This window comes from Copadichromis virginalis, linkage group LG12 (genome assembly GCF_057382275.1).
Source record: "Copadichromis virginalis isolate Kocher_CV1m ecotype Utaka linkage group LG12, C_Virginalis_male_GT1.1, whole genome shotgun sequence".
In the NCBI taxonomy this organism is placed as follows: Eukaryota; Metazoa; Chordata; class Actinopteri; order Cichliformes; family Cichlidae; genus Copadichromis; species Copadichromis virginalis.
Window position 1 is genome coordinate 14,332,658 of NC_140629.1, and position 25,148 is coordinate 14,357,805.

General features: G+C 40.9%; 2 protein-coding genes and 1 long non-coding RNA gene across 3 annotated transcripts in view; 1 reads left to right on the top strand and 2 right to left on the bottom strand.

The window, feature by feature from the left end:
- Positions 1-2,179, bottom strand: part of LOC146696634 (transmembrane protein 132C) — a 168,748-nt gene extending 166,569 nt beyond the window's left edge. Inside the window, exon 1 of the mRNA XM_085474827.1 lies at positions 1,362-2,179. Within this exon, the coding sequence (XP_085330953.1) occupies positions 1,362-1,488 (127 nt within the window). The 5' untranslated portion in view covers positions 1,489-2,179. The remainder of the gene's footprint in view (positions 1-1,361) is intronic.
- An 11,539-nt stretch (positions 2,180-13,718) lies between these two features.
- Positions 13,719-21,921, top strand: asb6 (ankyrin repeat and SOCS box containing 6). The gene is made up of 7 exons (XM_085474828.1): positions 13,719-13,869; positions 14,175-14,314; positions 14,436-14,611; positions 17,589-17,695; positions 17,798-17,906; positions 18,002-18,088; positions 20,631-21,921. The coding sequence occupies exons 2-7, from the start codon at positions 14,205-14,207 to the stop codon at positions 21,350-21,352; spliced, it is 1,311 nt and encodes a 436-aa protein (XP_085330954.1). The 5' UTR covers positions 13,719-13,869; positions 14,175-14,204; the 3' UTR covers positions 21,353-21,921.
- On the bottom strand, positions 18,593-20,234 carry LOC146696636 (uncharacterized). Its single transcript, XR_014923318.1, has 3 exons — positions 19,807-20,234; positions 19,172-19,318; positions 18,593-18,893 (listed from the first exon to the last, which is right to left on the bottom strand). It is a non-coding gene; the product is annotated as an uncharacterized LOC146696636 (long non-coding RNA).
- Positions 21,922-25,148: the final 3,227 nt, after the last annotated feature.

The following is a 25,148-nucleotide window of genomic DNA, read 5'->3' on the forward strand; positions in this document are numbered from 1 at the left end:
TTCCTGGAGTGTGTTATCAATTTTCATCACTATTCACAGTAAGAAGCTGTGTCCTGCAGGTTTATGACACACAATCCTCAATTAGGATCACACTGTGTAAGGCCTTAGCACATGGCAAATATTATTACAGTATACTTCAAGCCAGTGAGCCAGCACTGGAAAGAGAGGTGCTGTTACATAAGAATAATCCTCATGAGCTCCAAGATGTATCACCGAGGCGCACATGCACAATGGACCTCTAAGATGCAATTTTGGAAAGATTGTTTCTGGAAACTATGACCTTTAATTCTGCAGGAAACCAGCGCAAGTGTTTCTTAGACCATAACAGATACACTGCCGGCTGCAGATTCTATGTAATTACAATAAGATTGTGATTCTAGGTCTTACTGCAGTGAACAAGGATTGCATATTCATTCACTGAAAAATGTGTTGTTGTTTCTTTCATTTGCACAAGAAAAAAGGGAGGAAAAAAAGTTTTGCTTTTAATTAAAGACATGCCGTGAAAAACTCTTCTTTTGGGTATGCTGGAAAGCTGCTAGAGCCAGGCATCATCTGGAGAAAAAGTCCCATTGGAGGACCGGTTAAAATTTCCAGATTGCATTTTAGTTTAAACCCTTTTCCCACAAGACAGAAGGGATTCATTAGCCAGACCACCAGCTGCCTTCAGATCTATATATCCTGGCCGCCAGGCAGTCAAAAAGGATGTTGCTGTTCTCCTCCCAGTGGCACTAATTGACTGATGCAATGTGGAAAATGACATTTAAATCATCTTTTTCTCCCCCCACCAAGAATCCATATAAAACGCAGAAATTCCTACTAAAAACATATTAAGTGACACCTCAAAGAGATTGGGACTGATGTTGTGAAGCTATATGAAGAGCTCTCATCAATGCAACTCTCCTAAGTTTTCCCATGAAATAAATATGGGCTTGGAGATAAATTTTATGTAATAACTTAAGTCAAGAGTCGATACAACCCCTGTGCTTCTGTTGCACAAGATAATCCTTGTCATGTTGAAATATTGATGAGATAAGTGTTATTTAAAGCCAGAGCTGCTCTGGGTTCATCGTACAGGTGCAGAGCCACTGCAGCGAGGTCTTCGGAATCCATAATATATGACTGAACACATCTGAACTGAATTCTTGTTGGGGAATGTAAGCGTACACGCAGATGAGACAAGCAGGATGTTCGCTACCCTGCATCACCGTGTATCTCACGCGGTCCCCTGTGTGACAAAAATCACGCTACTTGGCTCCAGTTCGTATTAAACTTACTTGAAATCTTTGTTTAACAAAAGCCTGGCTCCTCAGTCGGCACAGTGGGCGTAAAGACACATAGGCTAAAAGGTTTAAAATGCTTACCTCCCAAAAGTAACACCACCGACTGAAGCGCAAGGATGTGCAACATGTTTCTCTGAGCCGTTAAAAAACACGAATTCCCCCAAAAATTAGTGCGCAAGCCGATGCGTGTTAGTTCAAAGAAGAGCATCCTACGTGCAGTGTGGTTTCTAAAAATGAAGAATGAAAACACGTCTTTTCATGCTGCAATCGTTAGTTTCCAAACGCTGAACAATCATAGTTCGAGTGAGCAGTTTTGAAAGTCTGATCTACTTGTTTTTGTCAGGAAAATTCAAGAACTGAAGAGAAAGAACTTCAGCTTTGCTTCGGTCTCTCCAGCATTTTTCTTTTTAGAAGAGATAACGCTTAGATTACTGGCGAAAGACCAGTTATGACACATTTTCACAACGATTTTGTGTTTGTTTTATAGCGGGGGGTTTTTTTTATCCCAAGAAGCGCAGAAATCCTCTGTCCTCAGACGGTCAGTTTTTCCAGCTCCCTTCTTTCTGCATCACCGGGCTCCTGAAGCTGGCTGTAGTGCGTAAAGTCCGATACTTTCCGTCCATCCTCGTGTTAAGGCGAATTATCTAAAAGTAGAAAAGTTCAAGTCCCGGCATAGATCAGCGTACATCCACACCCAGACAGCTTTTCGTGAAGTCCTGAGCCAGAGGAGAGCGCGCAAGAGGTCCGTATTCAGCGTTCAGCTTCCACTTCTAATGACACTTTGGCACCAGGTGATTCATATATTCAGCGAAAGTCCGGATTCAAGTCATCGTTCTTCTATGTTTATGCAGACAGACTGCAGTTTGTGGAGCTTACGCATTGTCACCCCGTCCAATGCGCGTCGAGGGGACCAGAAGGAAAGACATAACAGACACAGAGCAGGGGCGTTTGGCGCTCCAGGAACATCATATCATTGATGCCGGGAGTAAACATATTTTAATTCATCACTTTTGACCAGCTGAGTTTGCATTAAAGCATCTTCCTAAAACAACAACACCGAAAAAAACTAATATGTTCACCCTGTCAGTTTTAAATCAAAATCAGACAGTTGCACGTGTGTTAAATAACCAACACGTCTGGTGACGTCGCTGCCCTTTGCGTGCAAAAACAATGATTTTAAAAGTTGTCATCGGACATTTCGAATTTATTGGATGATTGCGCCACTTGTCAGGCACCAGCGACCCTGTGCGGCACGAAGAGTGAACTGAAAAACTTGCGCCGCTCGTGTTTGATAACGCAAACCTTTAACGCTTCGGGTAATTAATATTAAAATACAATTACGAAAAAAAGAAATGACAGTGGGTATAGAAAAGTAAAAAGCACCAGTCTGATGACATCATTCGCGGTATGGTGTCTGCATCCTGAGAGAGATGCACTCAATCACCGCAGTAGGCTCAGATATGGCTGCAGTGCTCACCGAGTTTCTCGCTCCTTTGTTGTATTTTCACACAATTTCCAGTGAGCCATCTCCATTCATTTATTCATTCAATTTTCCATACTTATTCCCATTCAGGGCCACGAGGAACATATATTCAGCTCCACCACAAATGGCCCTTTTCTGCAGAGCCATCTAATATAATAAAGATTAGAAATTTATATATATATATATATATATATATATATATATATATATATATATATATTTCCCTGCAAGCAGTCCAGCAAACAAGCATGTGTTGACATATCAGTTCCAATGCAATTTGACTTAGCAGTATACAGTGCTGGTGTTATTTGACATTGCTTTTGTTCCACTTCCATTGATGGGAACATAATTGCGGCTGCCAGTGAATTCATTATAATTGCAACCCAGAAAATGAACTAAAATATGGATTATTACTGTAATCTGGTAATTGATTAAACCATGAACCCCACAGCAGTTTTTTCCCCTCCCTCTCTAAGCAGATTAGACGGTGTTGTGAAGGAAAGATAAAGAAAAATCCATGAAGACTAAATAGAGATGTATGAGATGACTCACCAACAGTGCAGTCATTCGTTTCCACAAGATGCGTTTCATCACTGTCCCTGCCTGTAAGTGCTGTGATCGCTGTAAAGTAATACCTATATCACTGATTTTCATTTTGAGTGTGGGAAAAGTGTAGTTGTGGCATTTTTTTAAGAAACAAAGAGAAGCAACACTTATTATTCAGTCAACTCTAACATTACTCGGGTGCAGTTTATGACATTGTATCTCAGCTCCACTTATTTCAGGTTAACTACTAAGTTGAGGTCTACAGTGCAAGGTCTAAATGCACAAGAAATCATTCTCAAAGAAAACTACAATACTTTCATTCACACACAGCATATAGCTATTGTAGTCCTGGTTATTCTGGTTTGGTGCTGTGAGTGTTCTGTGCAGGTACCAGAGAGTTTGAAACATCTTTCAGCACTAAATCATTGTTAAAGCTTTTGTGTTAAGTCGCCCGTTCTGGTTCACTTCAAATTCCATTTTTGCTTATGGAACTAAGACTTTACTTCCTTCTTAATGCGTGCAATTTGATGCTGGAAAAAAATTCACTCTGGTACAGCTGCAAAAAGCATTAGAGGTACAGGGAACAAAAGTGTTGATGTAGAACAGTCACTTCCCTAGCTGTAGCTGTAATGGTGGGCTGGAAAAGCACTCACACAAATGCTGGTAGCTGTCCAAAAGTAACCCCCTTCTAGGACCTGACACTCACTTAAATCCCTTGAAGACCACGATATACTGAGGTCTGTTCGACGGCTGGAAATCACAGGGTGCACCAGACAGACCCCGAGTGGCTTCGGTTACATCGTATATAGCTGTGCAAGTCATTAAATAAGCAGAGCCCCTGTCGGTTCTGCACATGGTAAGTCCATTTCCTGAGCTAAAATGACCAAAACATTGACTGCTGTGAAAGCTCACATACTATCCATCTCTTTCCAAAGGTCGATAAGGCACATTTGATTTGGAAAACCGGAGTTTTCAAAAGAGGCAGCGCTATTGCAGGCATTGTTTAAAGAGATGTCTAAGAGGGAAAAATACAAGCGATTTTGTCTTGACAGATGTGCCGTTTAGACCTCTCTGAGGACAGGTCTTAAGACTTTGATGTCTGCAAAAAGGTCTCAACCCTTTGATGTCTTGAAAAAGATCTGTAAGCTTTCATGCCTTGGAAATAGACCCAAGACTGAAATGCCAGACACGTTTAGATACAACAAACTATATTTCCACTTTCAGTTACCTGTCAACGCATTTGACTTTGGAATGTTAAGCAGTTTTGTTTCCTGTAATGGCACGGCTTTTCTGCCAAGAAGAAGGGGAAAAATACTTGCGGCTATATAATATACAGCACTGTGCAAACATTTTATATTCTAATCCATCACGCAATACAATTCAAGTCTCACTATAAGATTCATTCTGCAGCATGACGGCCCAAAAATACCACCAGATTCATAAACAATCATCGTTGTGAGGCAAGAAGCAGAAGGAAAAGCCTATTACAGATTGCATGACCTCCATGACGTCATGAAGTCAGTCTGGAATCACCCAAAAAAAGAAGCAAATCAAACAGCTCAAAATCCACAGAAGAACTGCAGAAAAACCTTCCTGCCAAGTACCATAAACCTTTACCTAGAACTGCTTTAAAGGCAAATGGTTGCCTTCAGTTTTTTTCTATCCGCAGCACTTCCTTTTAACTTAATTGACACATAAAACTAATTATAGTAGACTCATTTTGCTTTCAGTGCTTAAAACTTTTCCAGACTGTACCAAACAGAGAAGTTGAAGCAGACTGTATCCTTTTCTTCTTTTCTTTTTTTGACATTGTCACCCTGCGACCTGCAGCCGGTCCCCTGAGATATGGACTATTCTGTCCTCTGCATTATCCATAATGAATTGTCCGTTGTGTCTTCTTTTTGGGTGGTATCCTTCATTCATGACCTTAACCTGCCTCAGCAGCTTGTCCTCTAGTCATTTGGTCGACAGAAGGCCCAAATTCATCACCACCTTTCATTCTCATTCTCTGGCCTATCTGATCTATGATAGCATTTATAATAACTGCTGCAGAATGCCCCGTCACCCTCTGTGCCTTGCCCACTCGTGGCCTGCACAGATTACCACCAGCCATTCAGAGACCATTAAAACTGTATTTACTTATCAGCCTCTCTGGGGCTGTCACTCTGTTTTCAAGACTGATGCCCAAAGAGTGACCTTCAGTCCTGAACAGGTCACTAGCCTCATTTGTCCTTTATTTGCTGCCTAAACTCTCCTGAAAGCAATGTTTGTGCCTCACAATAACACAAATCAAGAATTCAGTAACTGGAAATAGAACAAAGAAGACAAAACCTTATGCTTCCTATATTCATTTTTTTAATAGTAGTTTTACACTTGTACTCTTAGGCAATAGACATATTTGCTTTCTAATGAAGCATTATTGATCCCACTCTCATATGTGCATGCTCTACCGGCTTGCTGATTGCAAAGAATGGGAAAAAATGGATATACAGCAAGCATGGTCGTGTCTTCAGAAATCTACCTGCAATTAGCTTCAAAGCTCGCTGACTAATGTTGAATGTTGAACGTGTAAAAACTAAAAAACTACAGGGGTTATGTGCCACACTGGTTCCTGGAAAGTAGTTTAAGTCTGGGTGACCGGCTGTCAAAAATGTCACAGCATTTATTTTAATTATTTCTATGAATGCATGATTTGATTTGGGGGGCCAGAACTTTACTGTTTTGGCTCAGTGCATCTCATTTTGGGGTTTTTTTCCCCATTGAAAACCTTGAATTCACAAAAAAATATTAATATATATATATTCCAGAGACTGAACAGAAGTCTGTCTAACCTCTCACTTCATTTAAAGCCTCAGTAAATAGTTATCCAAGCACTTTACTGTCTCAATCATTAGTTTAAAGTTTTATTTAATATAACGCAGTATTCTTTTTGTAAAGGCCAATTGGTATTAAAAAAACACAACAAAACAGGAAAACAGGCTATGCTCTGTCCTACCAAGTCATCATATAGGAGTTCAGTGTGCTGGGTTTATCCTTTACAAATGCATAGGAGCAGGTTTGTGCAAGCTGCCATGTTTCCCGTTATTTTGAATACAGCAGCCAAAATGAGCATCGTCATTCCACCTAATTGCGTTTCTTCCTAATTGCCAAGAAACCAGCAGCATATGTACTATGCCTTATGAGTAACTTTTAATTTAATAATCACAATTAGCTCTTTCAAACAATATGTGAATATCTGACATTTCTGTGTTTTTCAGCATTTCTTTCTTATTGTCATTCTCCTTCTCCATGACTGCTTCCTCATTTCCACCTTATCCTCTTCCTCCTGAACTGAAGTCAAGACCTTAACACATGAAAACTTGCATAAACATGTGTATTTATATCTGATACTGTTGCAACTGTCAGAAAATTAGACATCCAACCCTCCCGTCTCTGCAGCTGACAATGAGCCAGCTAAACAACAACAGCTGGTTATAAGCTAACACTGTGCCAGCTAATATTAGGCTCAAGTGTCCTAAAAATCACACTTTCCTTCCAATAAACAGTTTGATTACATTCTGAGAGCATACACTCACTACAGATGAATGAGTTGTTTGTCCTACAGCAGCCACCATAGGAAGGATTATGCACTTGAATTTTGTAATTCATTATTATCGGGTTGTCCTAAAAGCTCCCCAAAAAGCCTTCATTCAATCCAAAATGCTGCAGTGAGAGTACTGACAGGAACTAGAAAGAGAGATCATATTTCCCCCATTTTGGCATTCTTCACTGTCTCACTGTTAAACCCAGAATCGAATTTAAAATCTTTCTCCTCAGATATAAGGTCTTGAAAAACCACGCTCAGTCTTATCTTAAAGAACTCATAGTAGCATGTCACCCAGACTGAGCACATCACTCTCAGACCGCTGGCTTACCTTTGGTTTGTAGAGTATTTAAAAATAAATACTCTGTGGAACCAGCTTCCTGTTTGGATCTGGGAGGCAGACACCCTCTCTACTTTTAAGATTAGGCTTGAAATTTTCCTTTTTGATAAAGCTTATAGTCTGGCTGGATCAGGTGTCCCTGAATCGTCCCTTGAGTTTTTCTGCTGCAGGTCTAGGCTGCTGGGGTCTTCCAGTGATGCACTGAGTGTTTCTTCTTCACTTACTTTTGTCACTCACTATGCATTTATATACGAGTCTGTATTTAATATTTTCTTGTTTTTAATGTCTGGCTCTGCTCCACAGCATCTTTTGTCCTGTCTTCCTCCCCTCACCTCCAACAGGTCACAACAGATGGCCAACCCCTCAGTGAGCCTAGTTCTGCTGGTGGTTTCATCCTGTTAAAAGGACTTTTTCAAGTGCCAAGTGTTCGCTGATAGGGAGGCATTTGATTATTGGGGTTTTCTCTGTATTATTGCAAGGCCTTTACTTTACAGTAAAGGCTGCCGTTGCGATTTGGTGCTATAAAAATTACACTAAATTGAATTAAATTGAATCTGGGTAAGAATACAGAATTCATCTGACTGCAAGTTCCAATTTAGTGACATCTAGTGGTGATATTTTACACACTGTACCTTTAAATGAAGTGTTGCCGTTATCGCCACCAGCTTTGAAGTTTTTAAATGTCATGCTGTAACACCTAAAAGACAAAAGTTACAGTTCTTTTGAACTGTAGTGACCACCATCGTTAATACCTCAGTGAATTACACTGTTTGCTTCAAAGTACATTGGCCCGAGCTAAGCAGTTCCTATTGTTGCTGTTGGGTTAGCTGCAAATGTGCCATTATATTTGACTGACAGCTGAGCAATCACGATAGCATAAATGAGACAAGGTGAACTCTTCTCATTCTTCTTAACACACAGTCATTTCTTATCAGCCAGAATGTGTCATGGTCTACTTTGGGTGCGCTTAACTTCCTCTGACCTTTAAAAGGGCTGATTATTTCCACCCACAATCTTCACTCAGCAATACGCTGCCAGCACAAAAGGATATTAGGCCCAGACCTGCTGGTCTGATAATTCCAGCTCTCACGGTAGCACTGAGGGAACCAAACCCACAATGCTTTGCCACTCTATTATCATTTCACTGCCTTCATCGTCACCTTCACCTCTGGTATTCTCTCACCTTTCAACTCAGCACTATTTGATGAAAAGAGAGTGTACCTAAAAGGGAACCAACAGGTCTAAATGTTTAATAGATTCTTATTCTACTCTCGGTAATCTCGTAATCACGGGTTCAAGGGGGGTCACATCTATCACCCGGGGAACAAATAAAAGTCTTATTGTGTCCCGCTTCCTTTCACCTCAAGAGGAAATGTGAACCAGATAAATGATGGCCTTGTTTCAAGAGAGGCTCAATCTGCTGCCAACGATTTGTGGCCAACAAAGTAATTTCGATACCGTTCTTTGTTTTGATAGATGAGGCCAAAATTTAATATAGAGCCAATTTACTCGTATAGGAATGGAACTGCAGTTATCTCCCCTCTTTTCTTCCTCCCGGTTTGCCTCACGCCCTCCAATCCAGCTCAAAATTAGACGTCAAGAAAAGGACAAACAGCACAAAGGATGCTATTTTTGACAAAGCTTTGCTCTTAACTACGACCATTACTCTTCAGTACCTGGAATCCCACCGAGGCGTTTCATCACACACGGGACCGTGGGCGCTTAAATGACTGTATCACTGTGAATGAGTGTTTTGCAAATTCATTTTTTCTCCTACGGCGTTCTTGTGAAAGTGGCTTAGAGCTGTTCTCCTAAAGCTATTTCAAGTGTCATGCGTTGATACCCGCGGGGACCTGACACGCCGTGCTTTGAGAACAACAGTGACATTGGTGATGCCGTAGTGAGGTTTGTAAACTTCCTCAAGAACATCCATTAATGCTGAGCCTGATACCTGGGAGGGGGGTCCTGCGTTTGAAAAACACTTTTTTTTCACGGTCTAATGCGTGATGTGCGTTGTGCCACCTGCCTCTACTGTCGTCTAACAAGCAGCAGTATGCTCCCGTGACCACATGGTGAGAGTTGGAAAAATAGCTTGTCTACTTCACCGGGGGGCTCTGACAGGTGTGCGCACAAAGACTTAAGAACTTGTCAGCGGCAGTTTTGTGAAAGGAAAGGTAAGGAAGTTTATTCATGAGCACACGCCTTGAAAATCCAGAGTAAATTAAGTGTGGCTGGAAAACAGCAAAAGAGACTTCACCCTCATTAGAGAGATTATGAACAGGCTGCCATCCGTTCAGGGAACAACGCCTTATTGATCGGGTTACTTGGATGTGAAAACAGTAATTGTCTTGAAAGTGACAAAATTAGAATTAATCAAACTTTGATTAAACTATTGCATCCTGTTTCCGCTCCAGAGGACAAGCCCGCGGGATGCCAGAGAGAGTCTCCCTGTGATGCTTGTTTGAGATTCCGCTCAAGTCCACATCTACATGATAGGTTGTGTTTGCGTTCATGCACATTTAAAACCATTCACTCATGGGTGTGATGTATAGTAACAGGTCTAGGATGTAGTTTGTGTGCCGATGCTGCTCTACTGCCACCTAAAGGCAGAATTTGTATCAAAGGTTATTTAGACAGCAATCATGCTCAAAAAATGAAAGGAACGCTTTTTAATCAGAGTAAAGCATCAAGTCAGTTAAACTGCTGGGATGTTGATCTGGACAGTTGAGTAGCAGAGGGGGTTGTTAATTAGTTTCAGCCGTTTTAGTGTTAATGAAATTAATACCAGGTGCACTAGAGGGACAACAATGAACCATCCCCCCAAAAATTAGTAGTTTTACTGATGATGTTAGGGACAATTTTTCTCTTCTCATCTTTTCTGCCTGTTTTTTCACTAATTTTTCATTTGGTGAGGATCAGTGTCACAAGACGATACCTGGACCCTACAGAGGTCCAACTCATCCAGGGTGGCACATCAATTCATGCCACTGCCAGAATGTTTGCTGTGTCTCCCAGCACAGTATTGAGAGCGTGGTGAACATTCCAGGAGACAGGCTATTACTCTGGGAGCGCGGGACAGGGTCATAGAAGGTCCTTAACCCATCAGCGGGAGCAGTATGTGCTTCTTTGTGCAGGGAGGAGCAGGAAGAGCACTGCCAGAGCTACAAAATGACCTCCAAAAGTCCAGTGTTATGAATGTCTCTTACCAGACAATCAAAAACAGATTTTATGTAGGTTGGCCTGAGATCTCGACATCCTCTGGTGGGCCCTGTGCTCACTTTCTGGAACTCTGGAGCCCAACTGGCAGGTCCACCGGTGTCATCCTAAGCACATGTGACAGATGTGTAAGGGTCTGGAAAAGCTGTGGAAAACATTATGCTGCCTGTGACATTGTTCAGCATGACTGGGCTCATTGTCAGACCCTGCATTGGTGCAGTGCGCCTTGGGTTCCTCCTGGTGCATGACAATGCCCAGACTCATGTGACAAGAGTATGCAGGCATTTTCTGGAGGATGAAGGAACTGATACCACTGACTGGCCCTAACATCTCTCATACAACACTTCTCGTACTCTCATCCATCTGACACTGCCAGGTTGAACCTCAGACTGTTCAGGAGCTCAGTGATGATCTGGTTCAGATCTGGGAGGAGATCCCCCAGGACACAATTAACCATCTCATTAGGAGCATGCTCAGATGTTGCCAAGCATGCAAGCATGTGAGGGCCATAAAAACTACTTAGTACCATTTTGAGTTGCTGCAATGAAATTCAGTAAAATTAAAATTTTTACTTGGGCTTTTGGGTTGTGTTTGAGTTCAGCCCTCTGTAAGTTGAACATTTTCATTTCCATCAAACGATGCAGAACCCTTTCGTTCCTAACAGATTACCCAGTCAATGTCAGTATAGCTATCCAGCATGATTTGTTTCCCACTGAGATCTAATGTGATTTCAAACTGGTCATTTAATTTTTTTTAGCTGTGTATTTGTTCACTAATTTTAACATATTAATAAAAAAATTTTACTCCGTTTTTTTTGTTTGCTTTTTTAAATTTAAAACTAAAAAAAGAATATGCTTGTCTAGCTAATTTGTCTTCCTGTGATGATTTCGCTCATTTTTTAATTTGAGACAGTGTGTCAGCAACAAAAACTGGATTAACATGCGTGCAGTCGTTGGGACGGGTGATGTTTAAAGTCAGTCACACAAACACATGCGCTAAAGATGACATCCTGTGAGAGAGAAGGCCTTCCTCTGTGGTTCTCAAAGTGAGCCATCTGTCAACAAACTCCGACTCAGCAGGGGGTTGTTTGCTAAACAGGACAAAAGCAACTGTTAACAACCAGATGCTGTCGGCATAATGGAGAAATTGTCACAAATGCGAAAGCTGCCGTCCCAGAATAATGTGCCATATGGACAAAAGAAAGTGTTTTAGAACTGCTCGTGTTGGTGGGAGAAATATTTTGTTGGTCAGTAAGAATATCAAAGGAAACATGCCAAATGCTAATCAGGCACTTGATCGTTGCATGGAAGTTGGCATGGTTTGATAAATACATGACAGTTACCATCAGAAACAAAGATTGATTTGTGACATAAAATAATAAACAAATAGACTGAACTGGACACACATGTTTGAGGAAAATCCTGGAATCTTTCCTGATAGTATTGTCTGTTTGGAAAGGAGTTTAAAAAAGGAAATTGTGCAGCTTTCTAAGTAAACCTTTGTTAAAGTTAAAGTTTATTATCAGACTCTTAAGGGTGTGTATAAAAAAAATGTACACAGTCACCATGCACCATCACTCATTAATTAATGAACTGAGCATTTTGGGCACTGCCAGTGTTGTGTTTTAAAAAGCAGGGTTTTAACTGACTGAGAAATTGCAGGAAAAGTGCATGTCCGTATGATACAGGCTTGTCAATCACAAGGTAGGTCTGCACCAAAACACAGCATGCTTTATCCTCATTTTGATTCTACTTGGAGCCATAATTGAAAATAACAGTAATAATAATGACAATAGAAATCAACATCATGCTGCAATCAATTAAATCTACAATCAGAAACTGAGCCTGTGGCTTATCAGAGCTCATAGATGAGGTAGTTTTAAAGTCTCATTACTTGGCAGTGACCCTAAAGTTTTGAAGACTTATTCAAAATAATTACAATAGTCACTGGGATACAAAAACATTTTTGGATCCGTTACAGTTAATTAAAAAATGTTGCTAATATTGACCCAGAGTAAGAAGGTCCCCCTTGGAAGTTCTGCTTCAGTCACAATGGCTGTTGTTGCAAGAGTTTTCTCTTTAGGACTGAGCGGCATGTCTTTCCCTTCCAATATCTCTGTTAGTTTTCCAGCAGACTTCCTTACAGTCATACTTGTATGTTTTTATTTTTTGCACTAAACAAGCCAGCACTTGCTGATTGTTTTATACCACTGGTGGTAACTGGTTGTATTTGTTGCAATTTTGTTACACTCTTTATGAGATATCTTTTAAAAAGGATATTTTTAATATCAACAGATAAATTAGCATTAAAAAAGTCTACAGTTTCTACCTTGTGACAGGAATGTAATTTCTACCACAAAATAACTAAATATCATTCTTGAAAAATATATTTGACAGATCATAAGTCAACTACAAAAGCATTTTACTTAAAGCTACAGTGTGTAAATTATCACCAATAGATGTCAGTATGTTGGAGACTGCAGTCAACTGAATTATGTTTTCTTACCCCTCAAAGTTCAAGTGCTTAATACTTGCTACAGTTACATCTATAGTGAGTATATACTGTCAGTATTTAATCAAGCTGTTAATCAGAGGGAAAGTTGTGATTTTTAGTACACTCAAGCCTAACCATAGCTCGAACAATGCTAACCAGCTGTTCTTACTGTTTAGTCAGCTTGTCCTGAGATAGGGCATACAATTATGTATTGTCTGCTGACAATACATAATTGCAACCATATCAGGAGATGAGGCTTGAGGTGAGGAGGAAACGTATGAATTAAAAATTAGGGTGCATGGTGGAAGAAACAATGACAATAACAAGGAGGTGAGGAAAATATGCACAAATGTTGAATGATCATACACAGTTGGAAAGAGCTGACTTATAAGACGTACTATGTATGTGGTTGATCTTTATCCACTTACATAAAAAGCTATTAGGTGAAAAAGCCATGTCCGTCTCTGCAGCTGTATTAAAGATGGATGGTTTCCAGAAACCAGCCCCTGCTCCTATGTAGTTATAATGGACTATAATGAAAACGCCTCAGATTGCTGGAAGGCCTGATTATACGCTAATTAATGCAGTATTTATATTTATTCTATTATCCTTTAATTTATATCCTTTAAATACCCGAAATCACTATTTGGCATTTAAATTTTCAGTAAATGTCTATGTTTCAACAACTGAAGTGGTGCAGTGTGTTTGCTTACTTACTCATTTTTGATTGAAGGACACGGACTCGAAAGAGGAACCTTGTTTAGGCTTGTATTTTAAATGGGAATGAAAACAGCGTCGGACCGATGCGGGCGTGAGGAAAGCTTCCTGTTTTAAAGGGAGTCTGCTCTGAGTGACTTTCCTCTCTTTTAAAAGTAATTTCGCTAAGACATTTATTTATAATTTAGCAGGTCAAGAAGTGATACATTTGGTAAGTCATGCTGCCATTGATTGCGACACTTGTCGCCATTTTTATAACATAAATATCGTTGCGGTTAGCGTAAGTTAGACAAACGGTCAGCTGAATGGGTCCAGCTAACTAATCAGTATTAGGAGTACATATTATTTTGTATGAAGGATTTTAAAACCACTGCGTTAGCCTGTTACTGTGACGTGTCACCTACGATATGAATACTTTTGTCAGCTGTACTCAAGGGATAAGCTTTGATGTCTGCGTTGCGTTCTCTGTTAGACTGACACACCCTCAGCACACAGCATTTCTTTTATGCTTTTTAGGAGCTAACCTAGGATCGCCGAGGCAGAGCCATGCCTTTCCTCCATGGATTTCGCAGGATAATTTATGAGTATCAGCCGCTGGTAGATGCTGTCATGTGTGTTATTGGACTGGAAGAACGACATGACATTGGCGAGGAAAGGTAAAGCTGGCTATTCAGTTACAGTCCTCTTTTGGCAGTGCTACACTGCCGTAATTAATTGAACATGTATCAGATAACAGACAAACATTACATACAAGGTGCTTCTTTCTTCTCCTGTTAGGAGTTCTGAGGAAGAATCCGCAATTTCTAGGTCTCTGGTGGAGCTCCTGGAGCAAGAATCCCAGTCAGAGGTGTTTGTGGAGGGGATCAGCTATGCCCTGTTCAAAATGGCAGAGCGAGGTCTGGTGCAGCCAGCAAAAATCCTCCTACGCTACGGAGCAGATCTCAACTTTGAAGGTTAATAACAGTTTGGAGTGTGTTTTAGATGATGTGAATGTTTTTAACTTGACACTGTATACACATTTGTTTATGAAACCTTGCTAAAGAGAGAGAGAGAGAGATCATTTTGTGACTGTGCTTAATGTCATTTTTGAAATTTAAAAAAGCAGAGAAGAAAGAAACACTCTTCAGCTAAGGTGTGATTGTTGATTTTGAATCATTTGTCCACCAGAGGGCACTCTGCAACTTCATGTTTAGAGCACTACAGACACAACAATGAGTGCATTGTCTTATCTTAAAAAGGACGTAGAAGGTATATCTGATTTTTAAATCCTCATATATCAATATCGGTCTTAAAAATCCTATGTTGGTCCGATTCAAATCAAGCGTATGTACCAACAAGCGCAAGCAAGCTGCTACAATACAAAATCTGTAGGATGAGAAAACAAATTAGAATAGTTTTCCTGGCAGTTTGGAGTTCATTCAGTGTCTTGCCATACTAGCAAAATTTTCAGCAGCAGTTCCAATATCAGAATCACAATCAGCATACTTTATTAATCCCTAAGGAAATTATGTGGGTTACAGTTGCTCTAGTATAAATAACAGAAACGGACTAGACTATTTAACAATACAGTATGTTACAGATTTAAGAAATAGCACAATATATACAAATCACTAAATAATACAAATCAAGGATTGACAGAGGTGATTATAAATAAATATCACCAGTGCTGACAGGAATGTTACAGAGTAGAAAGAGCGTGTGCAAAAAGGATGCAACTATTGCAGTGTTTACAGTGTATTAGATGGAAGAGTTGTACAGGGAGATGGCCGAGGGCAGGATTGATTTCCTGTGTCATTCAGTGATCACGATATGTCATATCATGATACGTGTACTTCAGAACATCAGATTCAGGTCCACTCAGTCTTTTGTCAGTGAGCGTATTACTTAGGCTACGTTCACATTGCAGGCGAAAGCGTATCAAATCCGACTTTTTTGACCCTATGCGACCCATATCCGATCATGGTATGACAGTGTGAACGGCACAAATCCGATATTTTCCAATCCGATCTGGGTCACTTTCGTAAGTGGTACTGAATCCGATACATATCTGATGTTTTAGAAAGCAACTGCTGTTTGAATGGTCATGTCGCATTAAATCCATCTTTTACGTAACTGACACAAGACAGACGCCAATTATCCGTGCCGGAGAAGCGCCCGATAAGACATCATGAAAGCTTCCTGGCCATCCCATGTAGATGTCAGTGAAACTGTTGGGAAGACAGTGTTGGAGAAACATGAACATTTTCTTTGTACTGTATAATCTGCAGATTCTGACAGACATTTCCAACTATCCTTTGAAGCACCGCTCCTCTCTAAAACAGCAATAAGGATATTTATTAGGCCATATGTAAATAACAAAATAACTTTATAACTTAAAGCAAAATTGGGAAACGTAAAGTCCAAAACAAGTCTTTATATTAAGAGCCATCAGTCAAACAATACTGTTTGGTCTGGATCTAAACAGAGCGCGTTGTGAGTGACGTCTTCTTTTGCGCATGCGGGCCGCTTTGAGGGTTCACACTAGAGCGCGTTTGCTGTCACGTTTTATTTGTAGTGTGAACAAGCAGACAAAAAAATCGGATTTGATCAAAAAATCTTAATTGAGCATTAAGACCTTCAGTGTGGACGTAGCCTAAAATGTGTGTTCAAGCATCATAAGTGAACTGATGTAGGCCCAGACTGCAGGAAGGGACATCACTAGGAGATGGCAGATGTCATTAGCAGCAGCTTCTGTGGTTCAAGCTCCAGGTCACGATGCTGGCAGCACCACATTTTTACAGGAGTCTCCACTGCTCTGGATAGTTTACCTTCTGTTTTCAAAAGCTGAAAAAACAATGTGTGTGTGTCATTTCTGTGCTACTGATTTGGTTGCTGACACAAAACCAAATCCAACACTCCCAGTATGCCGGTAAGCAACAGAAATGTTGGTTAGGCAATGAACTATAGCCAGTTATTTGCCTTCAAACATATTTGCATCACGTTATTAATGACAGGGCTGCTTTAAGAATTCTTTCACAGGAGTGGCCATATTGGTGGCACACTAAACACAGAATTTCTAGTTTTTATTATGCTGTTGTTAAATATTGGATACTTGAAAAATATGGCAAAAAATAGATAAAGAAAAGAATTATATGCCTAGTTAATTTCATGCTATTAAAGTTGATATCACTGAAAATGGGTGCATGTGAAAACCAAATAAGCAAATTTTGGGGGGTGGCCAGTGCCCCCCTGGCCCAATAGCACATTTGTTTCTTGTAACTGAAATTTTGCAAGCTGTTGCAAATGATCTTCAAAGTGCTGAAGAGTGTTTTTGGCTTTCTAGCATTCACCTCATTCCCTCCTGCAATAGTCCATTTTCTCTTAATACACAGATTGTTTTTAATGACTGATACAAACAGGAGACCACTGCCATTTTTCTACATGTAACAAGTAGTTGCACATGCATAACGAGCCAGTTATCGTCTGTATATACTAGTGGGAAGTGCAGCATGTTTTTCTACTGTGATTAAACCTTCCAGACTAAGCCTAACTATGCTGTGGTGACCTCTGCTGGTTTCAGGCATGTGTTTTTCCCAAGGGTATGATTAGGGATTTCTTGCAGAGGCTGCTTCATTCACCTCTCACATTTCATAAAGTCCTCTGGCGAGAAACAAATGCTCCCCAGATACCATGCAGTACGTGTTTACTTCCTGTGTCTTCATGTCTTTTCATGATCTCTCCTTTTGCTTGTCTTTTACAGTTTTTCTTTTATTGCTCATGTTCTCTGTTTGGTTTTATACTCTGCATGTAAGTGTACAGTAACTTTTATAGCTTTGCCCACACTCATTTAGGAACAATGCTATATTGTCAAATCCTCGCCTGTCTGTTGCTTTTCATCTCTTTAATGAAGACTTTGTTTTATACACAAAATATTTGTTTTCATTTCTCAAGACCCAGTTTCATACTACAATCCACTACACATAGCAGTTTTGAGGAACAGGCCAAACATGGTGAAGCTGCTGGCCGGGCACGGAGCAGACATTGAAAAGAGGGACAGAGTGAGTAAAGAGGAATCCATGACTTCTCTTTTGATTGATTCTGTCTTTTTTTTTTTTTTTTAATCAGTAGAGGGATTCTATGTAAATCTGTCATTTCTGTAGATTCATGAGAGCAGTCCCTTGGACCTTGCCAGTGAGGAGTCAGAGAGACTGCCCTGCCTGATCGCCTTGCTGGACCTGGGTGCTGATGTGAATGCAAGGGATAAACACGGTGAGTTTACGATGGCCAAGCTTAATTGTAAAATTTCCATTCATACCCTTATTCAGTCATTCTGAAAGGCGATTGCTTTGATGTTGTCTTCAAAGGAAAAACACCTTTGCTCCATGCCTTGGCGAGCAGCGATGGAATCACCGTGCACAACACGGAGAACATCCAGCTGCTACTTGAGAGAGGTACTGACTCTAAAACGGCACTCCAGGCACTTTTCCTTCTCATCTGCTTTTGGTCATTCAAATTCTTCCTCAAGCGGCATCACAGCTAAAATGCTGCACACAGGCTTTTTGCCACCTGTGCTCATTTTGAACCTGGAATAAACCATGGATCTGATTCTTAACAGAAAATTGAAAGTGGAGCAGAGCTAGTGCTGAGATCCCAGCATGAAGCGACTCACTAGTGACTTTTTTTTTTAACCATAAAAGGTTTCATCTTCTGTAGGCAGAAGCTTAAATTTATCATTAAACTTCTCACACTTACAAGTATTTTCATGTGCAGAGGGTGACTATAGGGTTGGGACTTTTTTCTTTTTTGATCTCGTCTGGTTCAGGTTTTTTTTTTTTTAAACAAGTGTAATAAACACTTAAGTTTGTCCTTCAAAAGGCCAAACAAGGCTTGGACATTTTTGTGTAAACCAATGAATTTTACATTGCATAAAAAACCCTGCACATGACAATGTTTTGTATTTTTTATTTGTGCTCAAAAGTGGCCCCCAGCTGTTACTGACATTTTCACTGTGGCCAATTCTGGTTTAGCGTTTTTTTTCCTTTAAGTGTAATTCCAGAGTGTATTTTAGTTTTCTACTTCTCAAAGACAAATGGGGATTTCCAGCATTACAGGATGCGTAGTCATCAACATCAACACTAAAGATTTTTTTTATGGTCCAGCAGGGGTAGCTAATTGTCTGTCCGCTCCAGTCCAGACACGGTCCATCTGCCTGCAGTGAGCCACTCTTGCTGGTGATGTTACTGGTCCATCAGTCAGCTGCAGAGAAGAGCGAAGTTCTAACATACAAAGTGTTGCACGTGAAACAGAGTGTTTAGCCTCTGCCTGTGCTTTTCATGTCTCTTTGTTATGCAATAATATCAGTATTGGAAAAGTGGTAATTTCTTGAAAAGTTGAAATTGTTATTTTCCATCTAATTTTTCTAATTATAACATTTCACAAATTTATTTAAGATTACGTTTATTAGCTCTTCGAAAGATTGTAAGGATAAAATACATATAATGTAGTAAACAAAGGATACAACAATACGACAATACCTATGACATCTAAATAATTGACTATAGAAGAAGAACATTATCCAAGCATCCGTCCGTTTTCTTCCACTTGTCCAATTCAGAGTTGCGGTGTGTTTAAATCGCAGCTGTTATAGGGGAAAGGGGCAGATCCGTGGGCAGGACTCCATTCTGTCGCAGGGTTAAACGATATGGAAAAGTTAAAAATTAATTTCAGATACACTCATATGGAAAAAGAAATAGAAAAAACTTATAAAAGACTTGCATAAGATGTGGCCTACTTCATATAGTGAATCATATAAGGCTTATATGATTTACTCATGAAAGTGGCCACTTTCATATATAGTTTTAGTAAATATCCAAAACATACAAGTTTCATTTATATAATTTTTCAAGGGATCTTATATCTGTTTTCACTCTTGTATGCTTTTCATACAAGTTCCACACAAGACAGATACCAACTTTATAGGATTTATATATATCTTTTCCATATGGGCTGTATTAGTATTATATGCTTAAAATAAAGAAGGTATAAAAGACAGACCGCTCACTGTGAAATGGATTGCCTACATTTTCAAATTAACCATACAGTTGTCCAGAACAAAATAAGAGTCATTTTTATTTTAATAATTGTAAAAGTAGTACAAAGTTTATCACACCGTCCACCTCAGCCTCCTCTTGCATCCGTCCTGCGGTCTCTCTCTCATCCATCGTCCACACTGCTCCGTCTCAACTCTGCAGCCTTTCACCTCATCAGCTCTGCTCTCCGGGCCATGATACCCACACGTTTCAGCTGCTCTGCTCCAGATTTCACTTTTTATTTGATTAGTTCTCCACACTCTGGACTCTGTTCACTCAGCTACCATTCTCTGCTGCTCCACATCTCAGTATCCCACCCTGGCCTGTTCAGCCCTGCAGTCATTGTTCATCTTTTATCTAACCACAGCTAATTTAAAAGATCAACCGTTACTTTGGAAGAGTCACATGAAAAAGATCTAAATTAGGATGTCAGTTTTTTGGCTGCACAAGGTTAACATAAGCCCTGCTGTCACTTATTAAACACTGGAAGAGCAAAGTGTATTTGGAAATAATGGAGGGATAAAGATCAAAAGCCAAACGGTATTTGCACAGCAAGAGAAACTGTGCAAATACACACAGCAAAAGAGGCCAGCTCATGTTTTTAGTTTGACTCTCAAGTTATCTGAAACCGTTCTGAACACCAGGGAGGGCCTGTATCTGATGCTAGCAATTTGCATGATAATAGATGTGGGATTAGTTTTTGGAGCCTAAGCCTAAAAATGAGAATAGGTTTGTTTTTTTTTAAACACGCAAATAGATATAACAGGACGTACTCTACTAAGACTGTTCAAATAACCCCTAAATTAACCAGTAAATACTGAGTTGTCTCAGTTTCAAAAGTGTTACAAATTTAAGCCTGTGTTGTAATCTGGATAAGTGCTGAGAGATGCTTCCTTTTCCAAAGGTGCTGACGTTCATGCTGCGACTGTAGACGGTGAAACAGTCGAGTCGTCGTTGGTGTTTCTGGTGAAGGAGGCGCTGGGGGCTTCGGTGGAGGATGCTGCTCAGATTGGTAACTTCTGCCTGAAAACCACACAGCTACTGCTGGCTCACGGCGTGGACCCCAGCTGCTGTCTGAATGAGGATGGCGAGCCTTCCCTGACGCAGACGAGCCTGGAGTACTTTGACCTGCTCTTCCCCTTGGCTGTGCTCTTAATTCAGAGCGGCGCGTCTTTGGTTTGCTCCAATCACAGTGACTCCTGTTGGTCAGGTTATAGCCTTCTCTTCCAGAGGCTCCAAACAGCCCTGCAGCAGTGCTCTGATCAAACTCACGCAGCCGAGCTCTTGGAGCAGGCAGAGATGTTGCTTGACCTGGTAAAGGTTCACAGCCCCAGGCTGCATCTCTCTTGCGGGCTGCAGCTCCCCATGCCTGGTCAGGAGTCTCACCCGTACGCTCAGGCTCTACTAAACCTGCACAAGCACGTAGCAGAGCGTGAAGCAAGCCCCCCTGCTCTGCGATGCCTCTGTAGGGCGTTTATAAGGAACCGCCTGAAGCCCTGGCCACTGGAAGACAGAGTCAAAGCCTTACCACTACCAGACAGACTCAAATACTTTCTTCTTCCCGAGCACACGTACACTCCAAAGTCTGGCTGGGACTGCTTCAAGCCCCAGCAGAGCCAGCGCTGACGATATAAACTGCTTACTACTATTTGTGTTGCTTAAAATCTGAAGTGAAAGACTGAACAAACTCTGTAATAATTTGTGTAAAATATTTGAGGATGTGATAAGTGAAGCGAAGTCTAACATATCATTGAGGCCTTTGTTTAATTTCCAAATCTGTGTTGCCTGTGCCAAATTTACAGACAAAATTGTGTATATGTTTACTTTACAAATACAACATTGTAAGTACAGATTAGTCTTTGAGTTGTCACTGCCACAGTGAAATGCTGTAGAGGTGAAACATATGGACACGTTTATTTAAAAAATAAAATAAAATAAAAAATGCAGCACAATATGAAAGCCACCAGATGGCAGTGTTGCTCCTGCATTTTCAAAGGTAGCTCAGACTTTGGAAGACTTAACTATTCACAGTGCAACCTATTGAAGTTGTTCCAGCACAGTAGGGTCCATCTATATTTTAGATCCTCAACGTGACGGTGATATACTGTAGAATTTGTGTAACTTCAAGCTTAATATGAAGATGTAATGACAACAATAATAACAATTAATAAAAACTTCCACCACCTGTGACCTCATTGCTTTGTGTAGCAGTTTTTGTTTTGCGTTTGTTTACACATTAGTGCTTATAATTTCCCAGGTAGTGGCAGTGCAGTGCTGAATGTGACTGTGACAGTGTACCGGTAAATAACAGGACAATTGGTGGTACACGTTTTCCTCATGGATGCGCTCAAACCACAAGCATCATTCGAGTGGTTGCTAAAATAAGGCACAGCAGAAGGAGCGCGCCCCTAGATGTGTATGTGACATAATGTAGCTTTGGTGGCTGCTGAGGTGGAAAGTTTTACCTGGCTTTTTTTTTTTTTTTTTTTTTTTTAATGCTTATGGTTAAATTCTGATGAATTGAGGGCCCAGTATACCCCCCTTTACACTCTCGCACTTGTGCTAAACCCATTCTTTCCACCCATGGCTTTGGTAACAGGCAAACAGTCTGTAAAGAAGCAAGCGATGATGGTACAGAGAACCGTTGCTTACATATGTGTATGCATCCATGCGTGTGTGAGTAGCAAACTAAATAGGACATTGTGTTATACAACTAACCCCTTCCTGACATTGCTGAAGCTGGAGTGGCTCCAAGGCTTGCAGGCGCTCCAGCTCCTCTTGGTTATCTAGGTCACAGCCTCTGAGGAGAAGAGCCGCAGCAGCAGCAGCAGCCCTGCATGACACACGCTTCACTCTCCTGTCTGTCTGAATCTCCCTGCACACTCTTGACAAAACCTCAACACTGGCCCTGGTCGAATGAGGGGAAGAGTGGGAGGGAGATGCAGGAGGCAGAACAGTGGAGGGGGAAAAAAAAGACATTAAAGATACAGAGACGCCATATGTGGAATGGTTGTGAGAGCGGTCGTCATGGAGGACACATGGAAATGGTAATATTGGGCTGAATTTATACTATACATTGGCAGCAGGAACATAATCCGCCCGACCAAAAATGACAACAGTGGTGGTGGGGGGAGTTTTAAAAAAAAAAAAGGAACAGGCTTCTTCCATAAAGTCCAATCCTTTTGCTTGTAGAAGGTGATAGAATAGAGATAGTAGGGGGCGGGGAGGGAGAGGTCTAAGGCAGCATTCTCCATCCAGCATTTATTGGAAAACGGTGCGAGTGAAGCTCTGTACTGAAATTAGTTATTGATCTATTCTCTCCCTGAAGCCCATGGGTCTTTCCCCACCGCACCTGCTCATTCTCTCATAGCCTTCTTTCACCACGGCTCATTATATCCTTCAACCTCTGCTGCGAACTGCTGTGTGTTTTTGCTTGTTTTGTAGTTCCTTTATTCACTTCAGACCACTCTGTCTGAGAGACAAGAGCTTCCAAAACAATTCTACAGAGTTCAATATCAGAATGGATTTATGAGGGGCAGGTGCCATTAGAGCTGCATGTTTTATAAATGAAAAAAGTGACTTATAGAATGTTGAAATAAAGAAAAATATGAAATCTCTTATTTCATGCTTGGGATGTTGACATATTTATTCAAAGATAATTATTTTTGCTAATTCCTTTTGCAATTCCTTTAGCAGAACACACTAAAGGATACAGGAATACCTGAAATATCTGATGCCAGGAAAGGAAATATCAGAAATCTTCAAGAAATTCATTTTATTGATATAAATCCACATTTTCCAAACAAATACTTTTTTGCATGCAAGAACCACGTACTGTGATCAAAATTACATATATGACTTTATATTTCCCTTCATGTCTGTGCTCCCTGGCTGAGTTCCCAGCTTGCCCTTAACCTTTTCATTAACCACTACTTCACCAGCTGAGAGACGTTCCGGTCTAGCCGGGGCCTTTTCCTCTGTGGAGAGCAGCCTGTGCAGGATCTCCTTGTCTTCCACTAGACAATGTCTAGACGTGGGATAATTGCAGACATCACTGAACACTCAGCTGCTGCCTGAAGCCTCATGGGAGTTGAGGTGGACTTTGGAGGGAAATGGCCAGCAGTCAGTGAAGGGGTTGGGAGCTGGAGGGGGTTCCACACCGTGCAGTCACACCCCTTTAGATTGTATGTTTGTGTGTTTTGTTTTGGCTTCACTTATCTTTTTGCCCAGGTATCTTTATATTGCGTGTGTTTGATTGGTGAGAAGAAGAGTGTGGGAGAGGGAAAGAGAGCGTAGACATCGAAACACACAGCGCTCATACCCACAGATGTGGTGACTTCATCAGACAAACATGTACCCCTTCCTCTCGCTCTGCTGAAGTGCACTGAAATTAATGGCTGCTAACACCAAGATGAATTTGGATACCAACGTATTTCTTGCAATCGTGCTGCATTCCAGACTGTATATACTTTATCTGTTGCCTCCACACAAGACTCTTGAACGTGTAGCTTTGACTCGGTGCTGGGATATTGTGTGCGTGTGTATGTGCACATCCTCTTATGGAGGGGAGGGGACTGCTGGTTGGTCAGAGCGAGAGAGAGAGAGATGGTTGCAGGCCATGGGGTTCATATCGAGCTGGTGGGACTTAATCTCAATGGGGCTTGATTGGATGTAGGACAGCTGAATCCTGTTGGGGCAAGCCACCTTCCTCATTGTGCTCCAGGTGCTGGTTCCTGCTTTAGAGCGGCACACTCTGACTTGTGTCCTTCCATCATGAACAAATATTTTATCTGTTTACAGCTTTTACCATTTACCCCCCCTTTTTTTCATAGATACTGTTCCAAAATCTGTTTGTGCACCAGTAGGGTTTTTAAAGCCTCGACTTTGGAAACAGAGTAACTCAGACAAGTAACCAGAGCAGCACTGACACAAAACTTGTTTTCCTCTTTGAGGGAGAGCCGTTACTGAAAGTGTATAATGCGGACAACTTTTCAGCCTCACAATCCAGCTCCTATTTTAGAAGCTCTCCAGTCCACCACCCTCTGCATTTCTACAACAACTGACGCCATTTCACAGAAATTCCAGACTACTGGCGCCTGAGCTCAGCCTCCAAGAAGGACATGATGAATAGGACACACCCTTGGTATTCTAGTGAATGGTACGATATATGGCACACTGCGGTGTTACAGCCCAGATTCACTGCAGCCTTTAGCTCTTTTCAGTGCCGTTTTTCTCCCATTTTTATTTATTTATTTATTGTAATTATTATTTTTAAAGGGGTTCGAATTTGAGTGAAATGCACTGAGGCACCAGTAAGGCGAGCTCCAGCTCTTTCCAGCGCTTGGTTCCTGATCCACCTCTTTGTTGTGGTCTATGCATGCCTGCTCCAGTCACATGACTGCGTTTCTATGGCAACTCGGGT